The sequence below is a fragment of the Penicillium daleae genome (assembly GCF_028827525.1).
Source record: "Penicillium daleae strain IBT 16125 chromosome Unknown utg000007l_segment0_segment0, whole genome shotgun sequence".
Classification (NCBI taxonomy): domain Eukaryota; kingdom Fungi; phylum Ascomycota; class Eurotiomycetes; order Eurotiales; family Aspergillaceae; genus Penicillium; species Penicillium daleae.
The window spans coordinates 3094106-3116720 of NW_026623155.1; the positions used below are offsets into that span (position 1 = coordinate 3094106).

At 51.2% G+C, this 22615-nt stretch overlaps 8 protein-coding genes across 8 annotated transcripts; 6 read left to right on the forward strand and 2 right to left on the reverse strand.

The window, feature by feature from the left end:
- Positions 1-1053: 1053 nt before the first annotated feature.
- On the forward strand, positions 1054-4920 carry N7458_008294 (uncharacterized protein; the record flags this gene model as incomplete). Its single annotated transcript, XM_056911676.1, has 4 exons — positions 1054-1069; positions 1156-1506; positions 1603-1757; positions 1825-4920. 4 exons carry the CDS (start codon positions 1054-1056, stop codon positions 4918-4920), a joined length of 3618 nt encoding a protein of 1205 aa, XP_056764502.1.
- A 995-nt stretch (positions 4921-5915) lies between these two features.
- On the reverse strand, positions 5916-7415 carry N7458_008295 (retrograde cargo receptor ERV46; the record flags this gene model as incomplete). The annotated part of the gene is made up of 3 exons (XM_056911677.1): positions 5916-6858; positions 6957-7137; positions 7223-7415. 3 exons carry the CDS (start codon positions 7413-7415, stop codon positions 5916-5918), a joined length of 1317 nt encoding a protein of 438 aa, XP_056764503.1.
- Positions 7416-8231: 816 nt separating this feature from the next.
- On the forward strand, positions 8232-10552 carry N7458_008296 (uncharacterized protein; the record flags this gene model as incomplete). Its single annotated transcript, XM_056911678.1, has 3 exons — positions 8232-8702; positions 8891-10447; positions 10508-10552. The coding sequence occupies 3 exons, from the start codon at positions 8232-8234 to the stop codon at positions 10550-10552; spliced, it is 2073 nt and encodes a 690-aa protein (XP_056764504.1).
- Positions 10553-11133: 581 nt separating this feature from the next.
- Positions 11134-13853, forward strand: N7458_008297 (putative GARP complex subunit Vps53; the record flags this gene model as incomplete). Its single annotated transcript, XM_056911679.1, has 3 exons — positions 11134-11176; positions 11240-13035; positions 13101-13853. The coding sequence occupies 3 exons, from the start codon at positions 11134-11136 to the stop codon at positions 13851-13853; spliced, it is 2592 nt and encodes an 863-aa protein (XP_056764505.1).
- Positions 13854-14670: 817 nt separating this feature from the next.
- On the reverse strand, positions 14671-15686 carry N7458_008298 (60S ribosomal protein uL10; the record flags this gene model as incomplete). The annotated part of the gene is made up of 2 exons (XM_056911680.1): positions 14671-15368; positions 15443-15686. The coding sequence occupies 2 exons, from the start codon at positions 15684-15686 to the stop codon at positions 14671-14673; spliced, it is 942 nt and encodes a 313-aa protein (XP_056764506.1).
- A 372-nt stretch (positions 15687-16058) lies between these two features.
- Positions 16059-17668, forward strand: trm82 (putative tRNA methyltransferase; the record flags this gene model as incomplete). Its single annotated transcript, XM_056911681.1, has 3 exons — positions 16059-16489; positions 16543-17205; positions 17281-17668. 3 exons carry the CDS (start codon positions 16059-16061, stop codon positions 17666-17668), a joined length of 1482 nt encoding a protein of 493 aa, XP_056764507.1.
- Positions 17669-18798: 1130 nt separating this feature from the next.
- N7458_008300 (uncharacterized protein) lies at positions 18799-20248 on the forward strand (the record flags this gene model as incomplete). Its single annotated transcript, XM_056911682.1, has 2 exons — positions 18799-19894; positions 20184-20248. 2 exons carry the CDS (start codon positions 18799-18801, stop codon positions 20246-20248), a joined length of 1161 nt encoding a protein of 386 aa, XP_056764508.1.
- Positions 20249-20925: 677 nt separating this feature from the next.
- Positions 20926-21330, forward strand: N7458_008301 (uncharacterized protein; the record flags this gene model as incomplete). The annotated part of the gene is made up of 1 exon (XM_056911683.1): positions 20926-21330. The coding sequence occupies one exon, from the start codon at positions 20926-20928 to the stop codon at positions 21328-21330; it is 405 nt and encodes a 134-aa protein (XP_056764509.1).
- Between the last annotated feature and the right edge of the window lie 1285 nt (positions 21331-22615).

A 22615-nucleotide genomic window follows, 5' to 3' on the forward strand; every position in this document is an offset into this window, starting at 1 on the left:
CTCCTAATGAATCATCCTAATTAATAATTATCGTAGTGACCCCATACTAACGGCGGACTAACTCCGTAACCTGTTCCGTGCATTCAAATAGAGTAACTAAGTTAGGTACTACTGTTTAGTCGGTCAGCATCTCGTAAACTTAGTCGCTAGGGCCCACCCGCTGCCAATAGTCATTGCCTAGTGACGATACTCCAGGGTCAGTGATCAAGGAGAAGAGACCATGAGTTCTCCAAGATCATGATTTCTGTCAGAGGCACTCCTTAATATGCTCCGAACTAGCCAGTTCTTTCAAAAAAAAAAAAACCCTGGCCTGGTTCCTGAGCGTGGTAATTATGGTTTTGGCTGATACCCAGACCCACGGCCATGCGGCCATTTGCCTCTTCGATGGCATTCTTCTCCATAAGATCCGTTGTGTGTAGTACTCACTCATCATATCCTCCGGAAGAAGGATTATTATTATTACTAGTACTATTATTATTATTCTCTCCTCCATATGGTCATGCTTTCTATCTTTCACCTCTCCTCACTCTCTTCACTCTCTTCCCCAACCTCCCCTCTTTTTCCTCTTTTTCCTCCCTCCACCAGTGACCAACTCACTGACCCGCTGCCCAAACCGACTTTCCCCAAGGCCGCAACGTCATCACACCCGCTTGGCGGCGCCTGTCCTGCAAAACGGCCTGCCGACTTTCTTGGTCCACGTCCGATTCCTCTTGGTCCTTCTTCAGTACTCCCCATTCTGATTCAATCACATCTCCAGTGACCTCCTCCTCTCAAATCTGTCCAAGGAGAACCCCCCTTTGTCTGCATCAAACCTCCATGGATTAATTTGCTCCTCCGTGTTTCGGTTCTAGCGGGTTTCTTAGCTCCACCACTCTCTCCTCCAACCAAGACCGTGCGCCACCGGCTTCCTTCTTGACACACTCTCACTTGCCCCCTGGCATCTTCTCGGATTCTCGCTCTTCTCCCCCTCGGAGACGTTGCGCAACCTCCTGCAGCGCTGGTGGCAGACCAGATTGAGGTTTTGGCTGGTGACCGATTCATCCGCCCGACGTCATGGGTCGCTCGCGTGGTAAGTGAACAATTGATCGCCTCCCGCTGGGTCGCAAGCTTTCGGCAGGACCGCATTACTGACTCGCCCTTGCGTCCTCCTTCTAGTCCTTTCGTTTATATCAACCTGGGGAGGCCCGAAGAACAATGACTCTGGAAAGGAGAGTAAGCGATTTTCGCGCAATGTGACGCCCGTTGATACACCCCCGAGGTGGCAGACCCCTTCGCCCGATACCCCGTCCCCGCCGTCTGACTTGTCGCCTGTCGGTGGCTCGAATCCGCGAGGCGAAGGAATTGGTTCGCGCCCAGCGTCGATGATATTCTCGCGCAATCCACCGTTGATGCCCCATGAGGAGGATACCCCGGCGGAGCTGTCGCCGATCTTCTCCTTTCTCAATATCCACACCAACAAGGTCTATCAGGAAGGATACTTTTTGAAATTGAATGATCAGGACTCTCGTATGTTTGAACCCTGCGACATTGGCGCTAATCTTTTTATTCCATGGTCCCTTCTTCTCGTGTGCGGGGGAATAGTTGGCTGATGGAGATGCGCAGATGGACGACCTTGCGCCGATCGGCAGTGGATAGAATGCTACGCCCAGCTTGTCGGCACTGTCCTTTCCCTTTGGGAGGCTGCTGCGCTGGACGCAGCAGGCGGAGAAGAAGTTCCCGCGACATTTATCAACCTGGCGGACGCGTCGCTTAAGATGGTATGCTTTCTCAATCAAGTACGGATGGTCGCAACGTATGCGCTAATATCGCCCACGTTGGCTACAGATCGAAACGCTCCCAATCAGAAACGGAGCCGTGCAACCGTTGAAAAATGTCCTTAGTCTATCCTCCGCGGGGAAGAACCGATATCTACTGCATTTTAGTTCGTTCCACTCAATGACCCAGTGGACTGCAGCCATTCGTCTTGCGATGTACGAACATACTGCGCTGTACGAAGCGTATACCGGCTCCCTTATTGCCGCCAAAGGCAAGACGCTCAATGGAATCCAGTCCATTCTAGCACCTGCCAAGTTCAAATACGAAGATTGGGCGCGAGTGCGATTCGGCGCCGGCACGCCCTGGAGGCGGTGCTGGTTTGTCATCAACCCTCCAGATGAGAAGGAGCTCCAGAAGGCCAGGAAGTTAATGAAGAAGTCTGCTTATGACCGCCTAACGATGCCAGTCACCGGAAACATCAAGTTCTACGAAACCAAAAAGACTAAAAAGGCCCAGCCAATTGCGACAGTGACGAACGTTTACTCGGCATATGCGATCTACCCCCAGTCCAAGGCGCTCATTGATCAATCCACTTTGGTGAAGTTGGAAGGTCGGATCACCATGCACTCGGCGAACCAGACTTCGGCGGAAGGCTTTGTCTTTGTCATGCCAGAACTACACGCAGCAGTTTCCGGTTTCGAGATGATGCTTCGATTCCTGTTCCCAACTTTCGATACCTTCAACCTTTACGGCCGTCCGACTCGCCTCGTGGCCGATATTAACCACATCAAGAGCATCATGTTTGCCTTCCCCAAGCAGCGTCGCTACGGGTACTTGGATGTCTTGGATATCACCAATCTTCTCCAGATTCCGGGGAGCCAGGATTGGAGTGAAGGCGAATGGAGGAAACAATTGAAGGATGCAACGCAAAAGCGGATGAGCACCGGCAGGAGTCGAACCAACAGCGTGAACAGCAGTCAACCTCGCTACCGTGCCAGCATATCCAGCCGCTTAGGTGAAGGCTCATTGAACGGATCCCGTCAACATTTACCTCCCCTGGAGGCCAAACACGAGTTTAACCAGTCTGCAGAGGCCATTATTCACGAAGTTCCTAGGAAAGATCCTGTGGTCTATCATGCTAGGGGAATGTCGGATACCACAGGTCTGCAGACAGGGCCCAGAGTCGGCTATGGGTCGCTGAGGGAAAGCTCGCCTGATTCATCGGCCCAGGATCTGGTGCTACGTGACCGGGCGCAAGCATTGGCTGGGCCTATCGCTGAACGGACCAGCTCTGAGAGTGATCGCAATTCGAGTATGCCCAGACAACCTTTCGAAATTGAAGAGCAGCTTCCTCCCCGTACGCCACCGGCCCCGGTCACCAACCCGCCCACCTTCGCCCATGGACCGCGAGAAATGCCTTCCAACCGGCCGAAAACAAGCCATGAGCAGAGACTGGCTAATAACCGTATGTCTCACACGACTCTGATGCAATTCCACCAGGTTGGGAAAACAGGCATGGACATGGGTGGTGCAGCACGTGGATACCAGGATCATCAACCGCACCCCGAGGCCAATATGGATCAACGACTTCAGAACTATGTCCCTTACCAGAACTACTCTCCGCAACCTGTTGCAGCAAGAGGATCTCCACTGAGAAACCAATCCAGTGACGAGGGCATCGATCTTGCTTTCCCTCCGCGTCAAGTACATACTTCACAGCCCCGTCCAGCTACTCCCGGTACTGGGGGCACTCCTTCGCCTCAGCGAAATCCACAAATCGACACTGTCAAGGCTGTCAAACGGAAACCTCTTCCGCAAAGACAGCTCTTTGGTCAGTCGCCTTTGTCACCCGATGGTGGAGAACCTAGCTTTGACGACCTGCGCCACACCTTGGATGAAGATGTCCTCAATCGGATTAGTACTTATCTTCCGTCTCCGATTTCCCCGGCTCATAATGAGGAGGAGAGCGTGTATGATGATGCGTCTACCGTCTCGCCTGACTATGCGAGCACCCATGAGTCTGTTTATAGTAAAAAGTCTGCCAAGCGAATGGGCGTTAAGAAGACTGTGGGAGAACCAGCTAAGCAGGACCTTGTCATCGGCGATACTCGCTATACGAGGGACAAGCCGGCTGAGCCGAACCCCGATATCCCCACTGTTGATTTCGGGCCAACATTGACCTACATGCCTACCACCGGACGCCCGACTACGGGCGACACTCTGAAAAAGGCTTCGCATCATCGGAACGAGTCCGACTTCAAGCTCTTTGTTCCAACCAACCCTATGGATCGTCCTATGGAGCGTGGTCACGCTCGGTCTCCGAGCCAGGAAGAGCGTCGACGTAGCGTTCTGTGGCAACCCGGCATGGCCAGCGGTCGTCCCACCACTCCAGGAGGCGGTCTCACCCCGGAGCAGTTTGTGCAGCAGCGAGCTGCACCTAGTCCCCCAGTGCACATGCACCAGCGTGTCCCGTCAAGCAACAGCCCACCTCCGGCACGGCCGGTATCGGGAGACTGGACACAGCAAGCTCGACCGCACTCTCGTATGACTTCATATCCAGATGCCAACTACCGCCCCTCTTCTCGTGGTGCCAGCACGATGATCACCAATTACAACGAAGTGGGAAATCATCTTTCTGCTCGTGAGCAAGAGCATGTCGCACGCATGACTGGCTCTTCATTCTTCGATATGTCGACAAGCACCAAAAAGCCTCCGCCGCCAGTCAATCCTATGGGTCTTGTCTCAACGATCGATGCACGTGAACGTGAGAGACGGGAGATGAAAGAGGGGATGTCGAACCAGATGGTACAGCATGCTATTGCACAGCGCCAGCAGCATCAGCAATACCAGCAGCATCAGCAATACCAGCATCAGCAGCAATACCAGCATCAGCAGCAGCAGATGATGCAGCACCCGCAACAATACGCACCCCAGTATGCCGGCTCGGTATACCCACCCCCAACTCGGGATGGGATGTACAATCTCCCCGGCGCCAGCCAGACTTGGGATGCGCTCCACCAAATGAACCGCGCGGATGAACCCCGACGACGGTCTTGGTATGGTCAGCTCGCCCAGGCTTCGCAAGGCCCGCCCAGCTACCAGCAGAGTCAACACGTTACTCAGCAGGGTGGCTACCCTGCAAACTACAACACCATGCATTCATAAGCAATTACGATCTCATCCCTTTTATCCAATGAGTTGGCGCCCAATCCAACTCCTTAACGCCACTGTCCTTCCAGCATTTTTCCTTTCCTGTCCAAACTTGAATCTGCATACATCCCATCCCACCTTAGATCTAGACTTTCTGCACAGTTCTGCGGTCCTCGGTCTTTCGTCCTGTCTTTTTTTCCCCTCTCCTTTCATGTTCAGTCGCATTCCTTCGTCCGCACTATCATTTTCCTTACTTGTCTTGTGGTTTATCCTCATCCTTGCATTGCGCATCAGAATGGAGTTGCAGATTTGGTTTTGGCGCAATGGGGTCCGCTTCTCTCCTTTTCTTGTTACATGCGGTCTGCTTTCCTCTCATTCCATCATTATTTCTTGGATTAACGCTGACTGCTGCTTATCGACTCGTTTTAAATTTCTTTTTTTTGTTAAGTCTTTACATCCTCTTTTTTTTGTCTGTAGCCTTGATTAGATCGGTTTGACACAAGTTGTACAGAATGGAATACTTGGTACAGGCTATTCTTCACAGCTTCTTCGTATAGTGGCGGTTTAAATCTGCAAGTAGCAGTTACAGAAAGGCTAAGTTATCCAGAGTTTAACTTCGTGCCCTGGAAACTTTCAAGTCATTTAGACTGTGTTGCCAGTCACTACGGACGAAGATTCGCTGGCTATGAATTCATCTGCTGTCTTCTCAAGTAGAGGTAGTATTCTAGACAATAGACACGACGCACTCAGAAATCGAACTTTGAAGGTAGGAAACATAACAATAGCCGTTGCACAAGGCAACCTTGAACAAGTACTTTCTGATAAATCGATACGTACATAAACCCAAATCGAAAGACACAACAAAACAAAAGTCAATGTATAAAGGTATCCCAAAAACGCCACAAAATGCCCACTAAACCTTCTACCTCTTGGTTTTCCAGGGAGGTCGTCTTAGCGGGGATGCGATGCACTCAATGTCCCTCGTTTCTGGGAGACAAGGGGCGCAAAATTTAGTTGGAGTGCAGCTTCTTAATACGCATACCACCCTCGTAGAGACCGCGGTCCAAAGCCGCTGCCACAGTCAGGGTTCCACCAATAATGGCACAGACTCCAGTCAGGAAACCGGTGAAGGTCTTGGGCCGGGTCTCACGGTTGATGACCTTCATGGGGGAGATGTCGTAGTTGAAGAAGACGCCGGGGATGCCGCCAGAGGCGTGCATGCGCTCCTTGTGGCCTTCGGCAGCATCGTCACCGCCCACGAGAGGGCGCTTGTGCGAGGTCACAGAGTACTGGTGGGCTTCGATGCTACCCTGGGAGCCGTAGGCGAGACCGTGCGAGCCAAGAGGCGCTTTATCGTAGGCGCTGTGAATCGCCGACGAGAATCTCGGGTCCCAGCCCAAAGGCAAGTAGGAAGTCGAAACCACCTTGATGAAGTACATGAAGTTGAAGGCGGGCTCCTCGGTGGATTGCTTGGTATCGTCCAGCGGGTTGGTGTGGTGGTGGTCGGTCCACTGCCAGCGATCCGCAAGCTCCGCAGGGAGTTGAGGGCCGAATCGAAGCTCGTGGATCTCGTGGGTCATGGTGTGCTGTTCGGGCGAGGGCGCATCCCGCATGAAGTAATTGTCCATATCGTGGGCATGCATGTTTCCGCTCGTGTAGCTGCGACCCGGGGCGATATGGAAATTGCCCACGACCTTGTTGACTCGTAAGACACCCTCAATGCGGCAGCCCTCGCGCCGTTGGGCCAGAAGCTTCTCGCCGTATCCCTCACGAGTACACTGCTCCACGTTCTCACCAATGCCGAATGCCCATTGCTTGCTCGCATATGCCTCACGAACCTCGTCACAGGTGCTACAGCAGCCTGCTTTGATCGCATTGGGTGGCGCATCCGCTCCATAGCACTCACCACAGTAGTCTGGGGCCAGATGTGCGGCGGCATCAGCTGGAGAGTGCCTAGATAACAATGAAAGATCCAGGTGAGCTCGTGATCAACTTTTTGCGCGGATTATTGTTGCAATTGGAAGCATCTTCTTCCAAGGAAAGACACTTACAAGTCAAGGGCCTGGACATCAATCACTCGACCTCCTTCCGCGGCGGGGGCCAGGCGTACTTTGTTCACGCCATGGGCAACACCGACCTGCATCTCGCCCGACACATCCATGACATCCAGGGTCAATAGTTCACAAGGTAGCCGTGGGAAGGTCATATTTAAATGGATCTCCATCCTTTCTCCTATATCAATGCAACCCCTCCATGTCAGCTTTCTTGCGCACCCACATCGACTCGACTCGAGCATATTCAAGCTGCCAATGCGTACCTCTCGACTTGTCCACGATGAGCTCGGGCTGAACGACCACTCGGCGATAATCCGCCCATTCTCCCCAGACAAGCCACATCACTACCAACAACGAAGCGATAGTGATAATGCCACCGGAGTTGGTGCGAATGCGCGCATCCTCGACGGTCTTGGCGAAGGCATCTAGCCTCGTGAATCGCGACTTTGCGGGCATCTTGCAGGGCAATTGGCAAGCATAGAGTGATCCGAAGACCCGAGAAATGAATGAAGAACAGTGTTGTAGCGACGAGCAGGTTTCCTAGACAAAGGCGTGGGGAGAAGTTAGCTAGGGCTTTACGAAACGCGCAAGCTTCATGGGCAAACGAGGGGAAAGTAATCCACAACAAAATAAAAAGGAACAGCCTCAGAGAACTTCCAAAAATGCACTTACCAAGCAGGAGTCAACTCAATTGACTCTTTTGCCCCGTTCGTCCTCGAACCCGTCTGAGATACTGCAAGCTGGCTAGATCGACGTCCGTCGTATACTCGGAGCCAAGGGCGGGCCCAATTGTATGGGAATTACCGTATTCTGAAAGCCCAGCCAAACGCTGAAAGGACAGAGGACAATCGCTCATTGGCTGCCTGCCCCAGGCAGCGGGCTGACTCATCCCGGCGAGTCACCTGACTGTTGCCTATCCTCAATCAACCAACCACGTGACCCGTGCGTCACTTTTTTTGGGCTTCACGATTCTCCTCGCGACTGCCTTGAAGACGCTGAAGGCACGCTTCGCTGCCTATATCGGCTCCTCTTCCTATTAATACTTACCTCCTCACCTCTGCGATCTCTCTTTTCCTCCTTCCAACTTTTCCCCCTCCTACGACTCTCCCCAATATCTCTGCATGCGACTCACATCTTCCTACTTCATCTGAGGCGCGCAACGCGCAGTCAAGTCGACGAAAAGGCCGGTCAGGTCAACGCTCATTCTTCATTCATCTTCCCACACCTACATCCCTCACATTCTCACGACCTTTTCTCAATCTCCAACACAACATGAAGACCATGAAGTCCCGCCGCTCGGGTGGTGACCGCGGGGGCATTCGCAAACGGGGCCCGACTCGCACCGACCGAGATGGTGACATGGACATGGATGGACCTGGCGCCCGTGGAGGCAAGAGAGGTCGTGGTGGCCCTGGTCGTCCGACTGGCTCTGGATCTGGCTCCGGCTCCGGCTCTGGCGCTGGAGCTGGTCGTCCCGCACGCTCTGGCGGTGATCGACCTCAGGCACGCGACAAGACTTTGGAGGCGATCCAAAAAGCAATCTCCAATACCCGGGATTCCCAGATCAACCTCCGACAGGGAAAGACAAATGCTGCAAGCAACCTGGAGCCGTTCAGCGTTCGTGGCTGGAAGACAAGCAAGGTCTCATCTCATCGTGACGGTGGCGTCGAAAACCTTGTCGCATTTCTCGAGAGACGAATGAACGCCAGCACCAAATCAGGACCCCGCGCGAGAATCACAAAGGTATGTTCAACATCCGAAGGCGCAATCACCAATCACCAATCTCGACATTTCCCGATCCGACGTTTCCTGTGTTTTTCCAAAGATGGCGGATCGGCGGCCACCGTACTTTAGCCCTCGCTGGCTTTTCTTGTTCTTCCAATGACTTCCTTTCACAAGGTCCTTCGTACCTTGCTAACATTCAATATTAGTCGCGCGTCGAAGGCGACTCTCTTGTGGTGTTTGTGCGTCCCGACTTGGCGGACAGGATGCTCCGACTCAATGACAGTCTTTTCGCTGGAGTTCACCTCGTCGTGGAGCCCTACGACCCCTCCTCGAGCGCCACTCTTGATCGTGAACTGGGTACCACCACCGGCACTTCCCCATCGACTGCGGATACCAAGTCCAAGATGACAATGATCCTGTCCAAGCGTTACTATCCGGATACCAAACTCCTCGACCTCTCAAAACTCTCATCCGACCCAGATCTGGTAGCCATGGGCATTTTTAACCAGACTTCGACCGAGTCCAAGTTCTTCCCTGCCCTGATGAAGGTCTGGGAGATGGGATTCACCAACACGACGCAGCGACGAGAGGCGGTGGAGAGTGTCAGTCTGGCTCACAACCAACTCACAGCCATCACTGCGGTGACAACCCTCTCCCAGACTTTCCCGGATATCAAGAACCTGGACCTTTCCCACAACAACCTCAAGGACTACCGGTCGATGAACGCATGGCGCTGGAAGTTCCGCAATCTCGAGTTCCTCGATCTGACAGAGAACCCGTTCAGTTCTGAGCCTAATTTCAAAGAAACTATGATGAAATGGTTCCCAAAGTTGCAAACACTGAACAACGTGGTCGTCCGCACCCCCGAGGAAATCGCAGCTCAGAAGAAGACGCCCATTCCAGTCCAAGCACCCCACTTCCAGGACGATGGCCAAATCGCGGAGAACTTCATTCGCGCCTTCTTCACTCGCTACGACAACAATCGTGACGAACTCGTTAAGAGCGTCTACGATCATCAATCCGAATTCACTCTGAACGTGAATACCTCGGCTCCCAAGGCCCAGCAGACTGAATCTGCAGGCTGGGACCCGTACATCAAGAAGAGCCGAAATCTCCTCAAAATCAGCCACCTTCCTGCTCGCATGTCGCGTGCTTACAAGGGTGCGGAGAAGATCCTCGAACTATGGAAGGGTCTCCCGCAAACCCGTCACCCCGACATGACCGCACGCCCAGAGGAGTACCTGATCGAGTGCCACCCCGTCCCCGGGCTTCCCGACCCTACTGGACAAAGTCCTACCGGTGTGGGCGGTCTTATGATCATGACTCACGGGAAGTTTGAGGAAAGCGTCGGAGGAAAGATCGAGACACGTAGCTTCGACCGAACCTTCGTGATTGGCCCCGGTGGTGGGATGGGCGGCATTCGGGTCATCAACGACATCTTGTGTCTCCGAGCCTACGGTGGTCATGAAGCATGGAGCCCGGAGAACCAGGCTATTCCTTACGCAACAGCTCCCGCCGCTGTTGCACCCGTGGCTGCACCCGCGCCTCTTGCTGCCCCTGTACCCGCGCCCCTCGCCCAGCCTGGTATTCCCCAAGGATACGGTGCCCCTGCTCCTGGCAAAACCGATGCCCAAGTCCAGCAGGAGCAGATGGTGGCCCAAATGAGTGCCAAGTCGGGCATGACTCTCCAGTTTTCGGAGATGGCTTTGTCCGGCAATGGCTGGAATTTCGATGCCGCGTGGAAGAACTTTGAAGAACTCAAGGTATGCATCTTTAGATGAAATAAATTTCCGGAATATCAAGACTAACCTATTTGTGTCCAGGCATCGGGAAACCTGCCCGCCACCGCTTTCCTCTCAGTGGCCTAGGCGATCTCTCTCACTCGATCGCCAGCTCGGGTCTCAATCTCGCTTCTATTCCATCACGGAATAGATTTACATGTGACTACGGTCAATCCCCATGTCACCGGGGAGTTGTATGCTACAAGGAATGATGGCAGTACAGGTGGCTTTCTGTTTTGCATTGCTCAGGCGAATGGGCAAGGGTTTCACGAATATGTACTTTAGTATCTAAACATAAGCCCTACGTGGTCATGACTATGAGAAATATCAATTTCACCCCCATAAGTACTTCCAAACTGTAAGATAGAACCAAACGATATTCTCTACTGTTAAACGTCGTATCGTAGATGGCCCCGTTGGGAGGGTTCCTGGTTATACTTCCCCCGAAAGGCCGCTGTTGGGGTTGCGTAAGATGCCAAGCTAGCCCCCGGGCCACCTGGCCCGCGGAGCCATGCGACCAGCGCTCGCCATCTCCAATTCCCGCCGCCACAATCCTCACACAATTCGCATAGGCCTGACACCAGCATTGTCTCCGGGGCGTCAGCAGGATGAGTCTTTCTTGAAGTGCTTATGGGATGACTGCGATTACTGTCCCGACCACCGGCCACATGCCGCCAAACGAGGAGTCCTCTCAGGACGCCTTGGATGCAGGTACGGACCAACACCCATTGCTCTACACACAGAAATGACTGACCAAGTACGGTGCAATCATAGTGGATTATGACCCGGTCGACCATCTCAATGCCATCTTCTCCCATCCATCCACTCTCTCCTCCGTTTCCCAGGTCACCAGCACCCTCCACGCCTACGAGGATGAGTTGGACAACAATATCAGCGCTCTGGTCGAAGAGCAGGTCACTTCAAATGCCGACAGTGTGGAACGTATCCAGACAGCCAAGGCTGATCTGTCAGAGCTATTCAAGAAGATCGACGACGTTCGTGAACGCGCGATGAAGACCGAGCAGGCCATCACGGATATGACGGCGGACATTAAACAATTGGACAACGCGAAAAAGAATCTCACTCTGTCCATGACAGCACTCAAACGTCTTCAGATGCTCACCACTGCCTATGACCAACTTCAAGCGCTGAGCCGGACGCGACAGTACCGAGAATGCGCGCAGCTTCTCCAGGCGGTGATCCAGCTGATGGCCCATTTCAAGTCATACCGATCGATTGATCAGATCGCAATCCTGAGTCGGAATGTCGCGGACATACAACGGGATCTTCTAGAGCAAGTCTGTGAAGACTTTGAGATTGCCTTTGCCAAAGGTGAAGTTGCTCAGAGGCGCGGGATTCTCTCGGAGGCTTGTCTTGTCGTGGATGCGCTAGGCGAGCACGCTCGATCCCGACTGGTCACTTGGTACTGCAACACACAGCTTCGCGAGTACCGTCAGGTCTTCCGCAACAATGAAGAAGCCGGGTCATTGGACAATATTTCCCGCAGATACTCCTGGTTCCGGCGCATCCTGAAGATCTACGATGAGGAGAATGCAGCCATCTTCCCGGCTGCTTGGAGAGTGAATGAAATCCTGGCTAATGTCTTTTGTGAAGGTACTCGTGATGATTTCAAGGGCATTTTGTCTCGGTCAGTACGCAGTGGACAGACAATTGACGTCAATCTATTGCTTTCTTGTTTGCAAGAAACACTTGAGTTCGAACATTCACTCGAAAGCCGATTCGCGCCTTCGCGCCCATCTACGGACACATTTACCTCCTCAAGCGAGAACCCCGTGTTCAGCCAGTCTATCTCCGAGGCTTTCGAGCCTTATTTGAGCGTCTGGGTGGATGCACAAGACAAGCAGCTTGCCGCGTTGTTACCCAAGTACCGCCAGCAGCCTCTACGGCCCCTTGACGAGGAATTCAACTCACACATAGTGATCTCTTCTTCAACTGAGCTTTTTGCCTTTTATCGTCATGCTCTGCAACAATGCGCCAAACTCTCGACTGGTGGGAGTCTGGCCGAATTGGCCAAGGTGTTTGCTAAGTACTTGGACCAGTACGCACAGCAGGTCCTCCTCAACTATATCAGTGAACGACCCAGCAGTCACACCCCCTCGAAGGTGCCAACCATTGAGGATTTTGTCTCCGTTCTCAATACCGCTGATTATTGCTACACCACGTGTACTCAGTTGGAAGAAAAGATCAAAGGTCGCTTGGATGAGTCTCTCAAGCAGTCAGTGGATCTCCAGAGTCAGGCAGATTCTTTCATGGGCATTGCTTCTGCGGCTGTCCGAGGTCTGGTTCGGCAGGTTGAGGTTGAATTAGAACCGAGTTGGCGAGAAATGCGCAACACGCCCTGGAGCAAAATTGAGGCTGTCAGTGACCAGAGCTCGTATGTGGGCGAGCTTTTGTCGCGCACTAAAACAAAGGCCTCCGAGATCCTGCAACTGCTGCATAAGCAACAGTATGCGCGAGCCTTCTCCGATCACCTGGTTGAGTTGATGTCAAGTTTATTCATCAGCAACGTCTTCCAGTGCAAGCCTGTTTCGGAGACAGGCGCTGAGCAAGTATGCCTTTCTATACGTTACATTTATTATGCCATACCCTTCCCAAAGCTAACATTTCTGTCTAGATGCTTCTCGATTCATACACTCTTAAGAGTGGCCTTTCATCCCTCCTCCCGGCCCCTGCCCCAGCTGGCTTCGTAAAGCGCGTCAACACCAGCTTCTTCAAGGTCGAAACTCTCCTCAAAACGCTACAAGTCCGGCCATCGCCCCCCGAGGCGTTGGTGCAGGCATACCTCATCCACATTGCGGACCGAAACAACAACAACTTCCGCAAAATTCTCGACCTCAAAGGCATTCGCAGCCGACAAGAGCAGAACCATCTCGTCGAGCTCTTCCAGCTACATCGTGCATCCGATCGATACGCATCCAATCTCCAGCAGAGCAATCCGATCCTTACTGCCCTTCAAGCACCTGCTGCTGCTACCACCACAGGGTCAGTCTCGCAGGGCCTGGGCCTTAGCGGTGCTGGATCGATGCCTTCGCGTTTCGATGCCTCCATGCTCGGCTCTGCCATCATGTCCGCAGCCAAGGACGGTGTTGACCGCTTCGGAAATCCTAGTCTTAGCGCACTGGGTGCTTCCGGTGTTCCTGGCATTACAGGCACGCCCCCGCCCGGCTCTGGTTTCGGAGGTACATCCGGGACGCCTTCTCCTGCGACGACTACTTCTGCCCAACAAATTGGCCATGCTCATACTCCCTCGGAATCGACTGCTGCTGCTAATCTTAACGAGAACTTGAAGAACATTGGGAAGTTCTTCCGCCGTGACCTGGGTAGCTTTGGGAGTCGGTTTGGTCGGGGCGCTGATGATGCAGCGTAAGCCTGATAGTAAAAGGTTGTGTGTATTAAGATACCTTCTTGTCTCTTTGTCTTACTCTTGAGGATGAGGATTGTTAATTATATTTCTGTGATTAAACATTGATACCACAAATAGAATCTGTGGATTTTACTTGCTCACCTTGTTCAAGTCTACGTCGACGTGTTACCAGCGAAGCTGAAGAAGGAACGTTCAAATCGGGAGCGAATTCATACACATGAGACATTCCATTTGATATCGTAAAATGTAATTAGGCTCAGCAGGTGCTCAGCCTTACCCAATCCCATCATTCTCAACGTCCAAGTGCACTACGAGTAGCTACGGGGTGGATACCAGAACCACTACGAGAGTACCCTGACTCATGAGAAAAAACCTGACAAGCTGAGAAATAGTTAGCAATTGCTTCTCCAAATATGTAGAAGTAAATGATGTAAAGCAAAAGCAAAACAAGGCAAGGCGTCAGCAAAAAATTAGAGTGTTGTTGTTGCGTTTTTAATCGTCAGCGCGGTCTCACGGGAGACACTTGCTCGGGGTTAAAAATGTTTAATCATCCGCCAGATTGAATGAAATGAAAATCGAGTGATTTGAATGAAAAGGACAAACAGAGGAAAGGGATGAAATGTTGCGCAACTCACCATTTGGATCAAGACAGGTAGTCTGGAGCGTGGTTTCTACGTTCCAGGAAACATGTCAAAATATCGAACCAAGAAAGTTTCGTTGCCAAGTCATAGTCGTTTTTTCATTCCCTATCCCTTTTCAGAGCTAGGTCAAATAAAAGTATCTAGTACATGGCCGACGTAACACATCAATTAAGATGCGCTTAGTCGAAGAGACCGAAGCCCATGTCCTCATCGGACTCAGACTCCTCAGCTGGGGCGGCGGCAGCGGCGGGAGCAGCACCACCGGAGGGAGCGGCAGCAGCAGCGGCGGGGGCAGCAGCAGCGTAGGCATCGGGGTTGGCAATGCGGTCCTTGAGGGCCTCGATCTCGGGCCAGCTGATCTCAGTCTCAACAGCAACGGCAAGAAGCTTCTTGTAGGTGTTGATGAGGGAGTGGATGACAGCGGGCAGGGTGGGGATGTTGGTGGCCAGGGACAGAGCAGTGATGGTAGCAATAGCCTGGCTGAAGGTCTTGAGGAGCTGCTCATCGTCGATGTCGAGGACATCGGCGCTGAAGGTCTGACCCTGGTCGTACACCTGGGCAATGGTCATACCGTAGGTGAAGGGAGAGATGTTCAGCAGGTTGAGCAGGGCAGCCTCGGAGGCACCGACCTTGTTACCGGCCTCAATGAGCTTGAGGTCAGACACAATTTCGATGGTACCACGAGCAATCTTGGTGGGGACACCGAGGGCCTGGAAGAACGAGGTCTTACCGGGCTCCATACCGGTGTTACCAGCGGGGACCCAGACATCATCGGGAGCGATGGCACCGGCACGGGCGGGGGCGGCGACACGGTTGGCAAGGATCTTCTCCTTGACATCCTTCATGTCGCTGTTGGTGAAGATGAAACCAACGTTGCCTTTAGGAAGAAAACACGGATTAGTTGACAAAATTCCACTGGTTGAAGCAAATAGATGGCAGTGTGGAACTCACCCTTGACGTGAGGCATCAGAGACGCGAACTCGGGGTTCTCGGTGACGAAACCCTTCAGAGCACGGCGGACCATGGTGTTCTTGCCCATCAGGACAACAGCCTGGCCACGCAGAGTGATACGGATCTCGTGCATCTGCTGAGAGCTGACATTGTCGACACCGACGATGAAGACAGTGCGGTACTCATCGAGCAGGGCCTTCAGCTTATCGAAGTAAGCGGCCTTGGTTGCGGACTTGCCCCCCATTTCTTCTTATTGGACCTGAAGATAGGTTGTTTAAGGACAAGGGTAATGAATTGGTGGTGGTTGGATGAAAGAAGAAAAGCGGCGGAGGTCTGGGTTTTGTGGACTTTTTTTGGTGCGGCTTCGGCTAGTGTGGGTCACGTGAGATTGGGGTCGCGGTGCTGTCGCTTGAGAAGTTGAGGACCGATGGAGAGATCTGAGGATCTTTTGATTGTCAGGTTTTCCGATCTGAATCTTAAATCTCGCTATTTTCATTTGAATCTTGGTTTCGCCAATTGTCTTGTTCAATTGACTCCGGATTATCGTCCTCAAACCCTCACCACGGCCTTCTGCGCCGATCAAATTTTGCCGAATCTAATCAAGCCGATATTCACTATGACCAGCTTCCAGCACCCCTTTCAAAGCTTGAAACTTGTCAAGCGGCAGTCTCAAGGACTTCCTAATGTGTTGGTGACCTCTGCGGGTCCCTATATCTACTCCTATGCAGCCGAGAGCGGCCAGCGCCTGGCCGTATGGCCCGAACATATAGAAACCAGCGGCGGAGCTGCTTCTGCTCCAGCATCCACATCGGATGACCAAGCTCCTCCTGAGAAGAAGATAAAGCTCTCATCGCCTGAGAATGAGTCCGAAGACAACCCTAGCACGACAACGGACGGTCCCACCAACAAGTCTCCTGCCTGGACCAATATCCCCAAGGTCTTGGCAACGTCTGATGGCAAGCATGTAGTCGCCTTGACCGCCGAGGACAAATGCATTCGAGTGTTCAGCTTGAGTGACGATGGAAAGTTCAAGGAGCTCAGCTCTCGGTACGTACTTCTTACACGCTCAATCTTGCAACTGTTACTAAATTGAAATGAAGGAATATGGCTAAGAAGCCATGCGCATTGGATTTGACCCACGATGATCAGACTATCCTCTGTGCTGACAAGTTTGGCGATGTCTACTCTTTGCCTCTAATCCCCGGGGAGTACATTAAGCCGAAGATCCAAGCTAAAAAGGCTAAACCGGTCGCGACCACGCTCACCGTACACTCGAAGCGTAACCTTCGTTCATTGGAGCAACAGCACCTCCATGCCGAGCGGGCTGAAAAGGCTGAGGAGGTTCAAGAGGAGGAGAAGGCTGCGCTCAACTTTGAATACCAGCTTATCCTTGGCCATGTTTCGATGCTTACTGATGTCATCGCCGTGTCTCTACCTGGCGCTCCGGGCAGTCGCCCGCGGAATTACATCTTGACTGCGGATCGTGATGAGCATATTCGTGTATCTCGTGGTATCCCTCAGGCTCACGTGATTGAACGACACTGTTTGGGTCACACTTCGCTTATTAGCAAGATCTGCATTCCTTCGTGGGCGCCAAGTGTCCTGATCTCTGGTGGGGGCGATGGCCAGCTGCTTGTATGGAACTGGAGTGAAGGTCAACTGCACCAAAGTGTTCCCCTGAGTGATTCGTTCCAGGATTCTATCGTGAGTGGAATCTGGGATGTCTCTTTGACCAGCATGCTGGTACCGCTGGGTCTATTAGCGTAATTCTTGTTGGTCTGGAAGGGTATGTATCATCTTGTGGCCAATTCCAAGAACTCCTGCTAACTAGTGAATAGCTCCCCTCAGCTCCTCTGCTACACTCTTGAGAGCGACAATACACTCAAGTCCCAAGGTGTTATTCAGCTATCTGGGAATGTGCTTGATGTTGCCAGCATTGATTCACATGGCTCTGTTCTCGTCTCGGTAGATGCCGTCCGAGAGCCTGGCTCTACAGATATGTGGAAGTCGAGTGCGGTGTCTCCTCAGATTCTCACGGAATGTCTGCAGGCCAGCAATTCTGACGGAAGCCTGAAGTGGACTGTGAATGAAGAGTCAAGGACAGCCTGCATCAATGCACGTGGTACTTCTGATCTTCCTGCCACACTGGATGCCAAGCAGAAGAAGGCAATTGACGACACTTTGTACAACCTGGGCAACCTTCGGAAGAGAACATTTGATGACTGAGGTTGGGAACGTCTGCATGAACATATGTATGGTTTTTCGAAGATTCACAACGTCATCCGCCTCGACAAATCAAAGTATCATTCTCGAGAGATAGGACATCCAACTACGTTAATGACGATGCTATGTCTTGACAGCAATAATAATGAGTACTTGGATAGTACCAGGGCCATTGCTGGTGCTATTGCAAGCAAGTTTCCATTCTTAGCTTCTCCTGCTGCAATATAACAAAAAGGCCCAGTTGTATGTCTACATAGGCTGAGCAACCGTAATAACTGTCCGCGTTTGTTTGACAGATAAAATACTGGGAGGCCATCCAATCATATGTTGTCAAAATTGATCCTCGAGGGTGTACTTATCAACGGCTCATTATTCGCGAGTTGCTCACCCTATCTCCATCGTATGCTGGGTGTCCTTGACAGGACGTGCGGCTAATTCAAGCCATCAAACAAGCAGATCCAACACTGAGCACTAGATCTTCCAAAAGGAGATGCTTCTCAGCTCCTCTGCACAGCCGTCCGGGGATGAATGCACAATTTCGGGCATGATTGATAAGTGAATGGCGAAGGGGAACAGATTCGAGTATATGACATCAATTTTCTGAGATATCCAAGTTTATCGCCTGCTGCTACTCTTTTCGTAGGTACATAGCTGTCCACTCTTCTGAATCCAGGGTACCAGGTTTAGTTGAGTGTATATCCCCGGCTCTTGTAGAAATACCTACCTAAAGATAAATTCCTGAGTGCCTTACATAGGCGATAGTATTTCAAGAAGAATCCCACATAGGTATAGAAGATTGAGCAGCTACAAAATTAAGCCAAACACACGGATCATTACTGAGACACATAAGCGATTGGCTTTTCCTTCTCGCTCGTGTTTCGACAAAAGATATTGATACCTTCAACTGTCACTGTTCGATCCCAAGAGAGTCAGTGTTTGCTATAACAACCACAAAGCAAGTTATAGAAACAGATAAACATGGTAATCTCCACTCGGAGAGTGAATGCTGGAAAGTTTAACGGGACAAAGCAAACATGTTCTCTATTTCTCCCCAAATTCTTACTATCTTGGCTTCCTGTTGGAGAAAACACTCATACAATTGCCTCATTCAATCTTCTTTACTTTAACCTACCATGGCTCGACGCAAGCTTGCCACGATGAGGGGTCCCTATGGCTCAGACTGCCAGGGAATTGGTTCAGGTGATGAGCAAGCCTCTCCGCGCAAAAAACTCTACATAAAGGACACCTGTGAGAGTTCTTCTGAAAAGAACAAGCCTGACGAGGCTGATTCCTGCGAGAAATCTGGGACTCGACATACCTGTAACCCTGGTGACCAACTGCTTGACGATTTCGAGCAAGACGACTTCCTTCCACTGGCGTTAGAGCGTGTTTTTGAAACTCCCGGCAAATCCCCACTTGACGACAGTGAAGACGAGACGGATGAATACTGGGAAGCCGAGATTTTGGAGTTAATTGAGAGTCTTCAGTCTTCACAATTGACTGTTGACGACACAGGAAGCCGCTATCGGGAAACGTCGATTGGCTTGGCCTCAGCTGAACATAGAGTACTTTCATCTAAAGCTGCAGCCACAAGTTATAGTGAGTATCAGACAGAGTATGGCTCAACAGACTCTGCACTACATGCAGAATCTGCTCCGTTGAATTCATCAGCCTCCTTGGATCCCGACAGGACACGAAGAATCCGAAACTTTCGTAACAGGATGTTCCGAGTCATTGAATTCTTACAGCAAGAAGCCCGAAGCACCACCCTTCAGCAACTACTTCGCGAAAGAACATGGATCAATCTGGCATTCTGGCTACCCCTGCGCCGCTCAATAGCTCGCGCGATCTTCCAAATATTTGTGGCGGCTATTCCGGAGTCCACCATGGCCATACTGGGTCATGACCATATAACAAGTACTCATCTACTGTCTCTCCCTCTGGTTGACGCCGAGTGCAGTGAAAAGGTTGGAGTGTACATTGATTGTGCCACGCAACACGACAGTTCTCGGCCACTAGGTGTAGCAGCCACCGTCCCTCCAATCACAGCACTATACACAGGCTCAAGCACCGACGACCTCAAAGTCCGGGTGGACCACCAGAAAGGGGATTTGGCAAACCTTAATTCCCATAACGGGCGGTACTATCACCGACAAATAGTGCAACAATATGGCCTACAGCCAAGTTTTCGGCGCATTGCGTTATTTCCTGAGGAGCTGCCCGAAGCCGGTATAGCTTGTGCTAATGCGGGCTGGCTTGTTCGTCTCCTTGAAACGGTTGTGATGCTACTACTTGATTCGTATATGCCCTGCGATAAAACGACATATCGTATTCGATGGGGTGTCACCTCGGAGGTGTATTATAGCGCTCTAGAACGATGTGGGATTCCGCGGAGCCTTTTCATGCCCCTCAACAAGGCACTCCCAACTAAGCAATCCGTCAATGATGCTACAGGGACACGGAAATGCAGAAATTGCAAGACCACTCAGTCTCTTGGCTGGTACTATGACATTGACAGATTTGAAGTGGCGACGGTTTACTTGTGTCGAGCCTGCTACAGATACAGATGGAGGATGGGTGTAGATAGGCCCTCATTCCTGCTCAAAAGGACAAGTCCCCCACAGCATGGCCCTTGTTCGAATTGCAAAACAACCACCACGACTCGATGGAGATGGCATTTGAAACTGGCTGATTACGTTCATTGCAACGCATGCTATATGTGGCTCTGGAAGTTTAAACAGGATCGTCCCATGCATGTTTGGATCAGGAAGCAATATGAGAGGGTTTGCATCAGCTGTTCGAAATCCGAATCAGAGGCACAGAACAAAAAATGGTCACCAGTACGGGATGCCTTTGGCTGTCCAACTGGCTATTACCGGTGTCCTTCTTGTAACAAAGAGAGGGTCAAGCAGGTGAACCGTCTTATCCAACAGTGGGGGTGGTATCAGTGCCATGTGTGTCATACGACCGAATCCGCTGGATGGCCAACACCGCGAACTTGTCAGGAGTGTCATGACAAGGGAAAAGCAGATGCTGGCCTAAAGTTAAGTCGGGATCGATCGGATTGTCATAATTGTGGTGTATGTTTCACAGGAAAGACCAGGAAATGCTGGAATCCCACATTGAAGCAGTGGTACTGCAACGCTTGCAACAGATGCATCGTGAAACACCGCTGCCATCGGATCACCGCGGAGCATTTGCGAGATTTGAAAATTCCTTGCGAGGGATGTGGTCGTTTGCGGGCAAAGCGTTGGATGATTATGAATTATGACCTGATCGCCACCGAGGAATTAGGCAGAATCCTGTGCGGCTCTTGTTCCTCTCAATATCAGCATGTCAAGTGGGGAGACAAAAAGAGCCCCGTCAAGATCCAAGACAAGACGACCGCCCAGCCTCAAGAGGGCAAGACTTTCAATGAGTGGATTGGTGCGAGAGAAAAGCACAAGACAAACAGGGTCATGGTCGACTACCTGAATCGGGTCCATGGACTGGTATTCACGGTTGAAGATCCGTTGGATGTCCGATTAGGCATGCTGGCTCTGCGACTCCAAGACGAGCATGAAGACAATGGTCCGGATGAACCTGATGAAGCCGAGGGAAATACAAGTCTTTACATATGGTTAAGATATCGCTCAAATAAGCACTCACGCTCGGCGGGATGTTGAATACCGCACTTGGTTTAAGAGGCAATCTGGGTTTTGAGTAGAATTGTAGCGAGCCGTTGTGTATGCGTGTATGGAGAGAGAGAGTAAGATAGAGAAACCTTGCTGGTATTGATTGTTCTCCGTATGGCATCTATTTCTTGGAGATGGTGAAGTTTTAGATGAGTTCCTAGTCTTCATATCAGGGCAAGCAAATTTGAACCCGAGTTTCTGGTCCTGAGGTTGTAAATTATGGAAGTCTACCTCATACGGCTTGGACCACCCGGAGTGAAATGTCAACCTAGTTCGATATGAGCATAATCGAGCTGGCAGGACAGCATGCGATAGACCTGGCGATATCTCCATGATACAATCTCACATGAACCCGAGCTGCAGTGAGGGTGTGGTATTCACTACTATGGGTGCGATAAATGCATGTATAAACATAATACGCAATATGGGAACATTTTATTCCTCGCCTAGTATTCAGCAACAGAAGACAGTATTGAATGCCATCTGAGCTCAATTCAAGCTATATGGGTGTCATTTACGTTCCTCTTTGCTTCTCTTCTTGGGGAAACTTGTTCTTTCTGGGATATCCTGAGAAACGATCTGACGTCAATTAAATACCGGGCTGTCTGACTACGCAACCGTATCTAATTTCAACATATAGCTCGGATTCATGAGATTGTTTAAATAAATCTAAAAAATTGTGAGAAATGGTAACATCTACGCTGGTAGCTATGGGTAGCGTAAGTAGACAGTTCTCGAGACAGATCTTTCCACCCCAGTAACTCATGCAATTATAATCATACATTATGAGGAATCTGCTCTCGATAGAGAATAAAGTACGCCTGGTTATTGTTATTTAAATACTTCCCTAACATCCGATTGTGATGTAGTCATAATCAATTGGAAAAGGAATATTATAGTCTTATGATTCTGGAAAGAGGAGTTTTTACCCATCGAAGTCACTTTGGCCGAGTGGTGAAGGCGCGCCCCTGCTATCTCCTGATCAACCTTTCCCGAGGTCGATCTGAATTGCAATTAAGGGCGTTCATTCGTGAGCGTAGGTTCGAATCCTGCAGGTGACGATAATTTATCCTTTTTTTGTGAATATTTTTTGTTCCCCTCCACTGTAATGGACTCCGTTCGGACTTATCCCTTAAGGCACAGTATATATCAGAACGTCTTGGGTAGCTCAGGATACTCTTGCATCTTGATCTTGGTATGAGGAGTGCTAAATCCACAATTGGCCGTCACCAACCCTCAATCCGATCCGCTAGACCTGATGGTGCCGCGCGTGGGG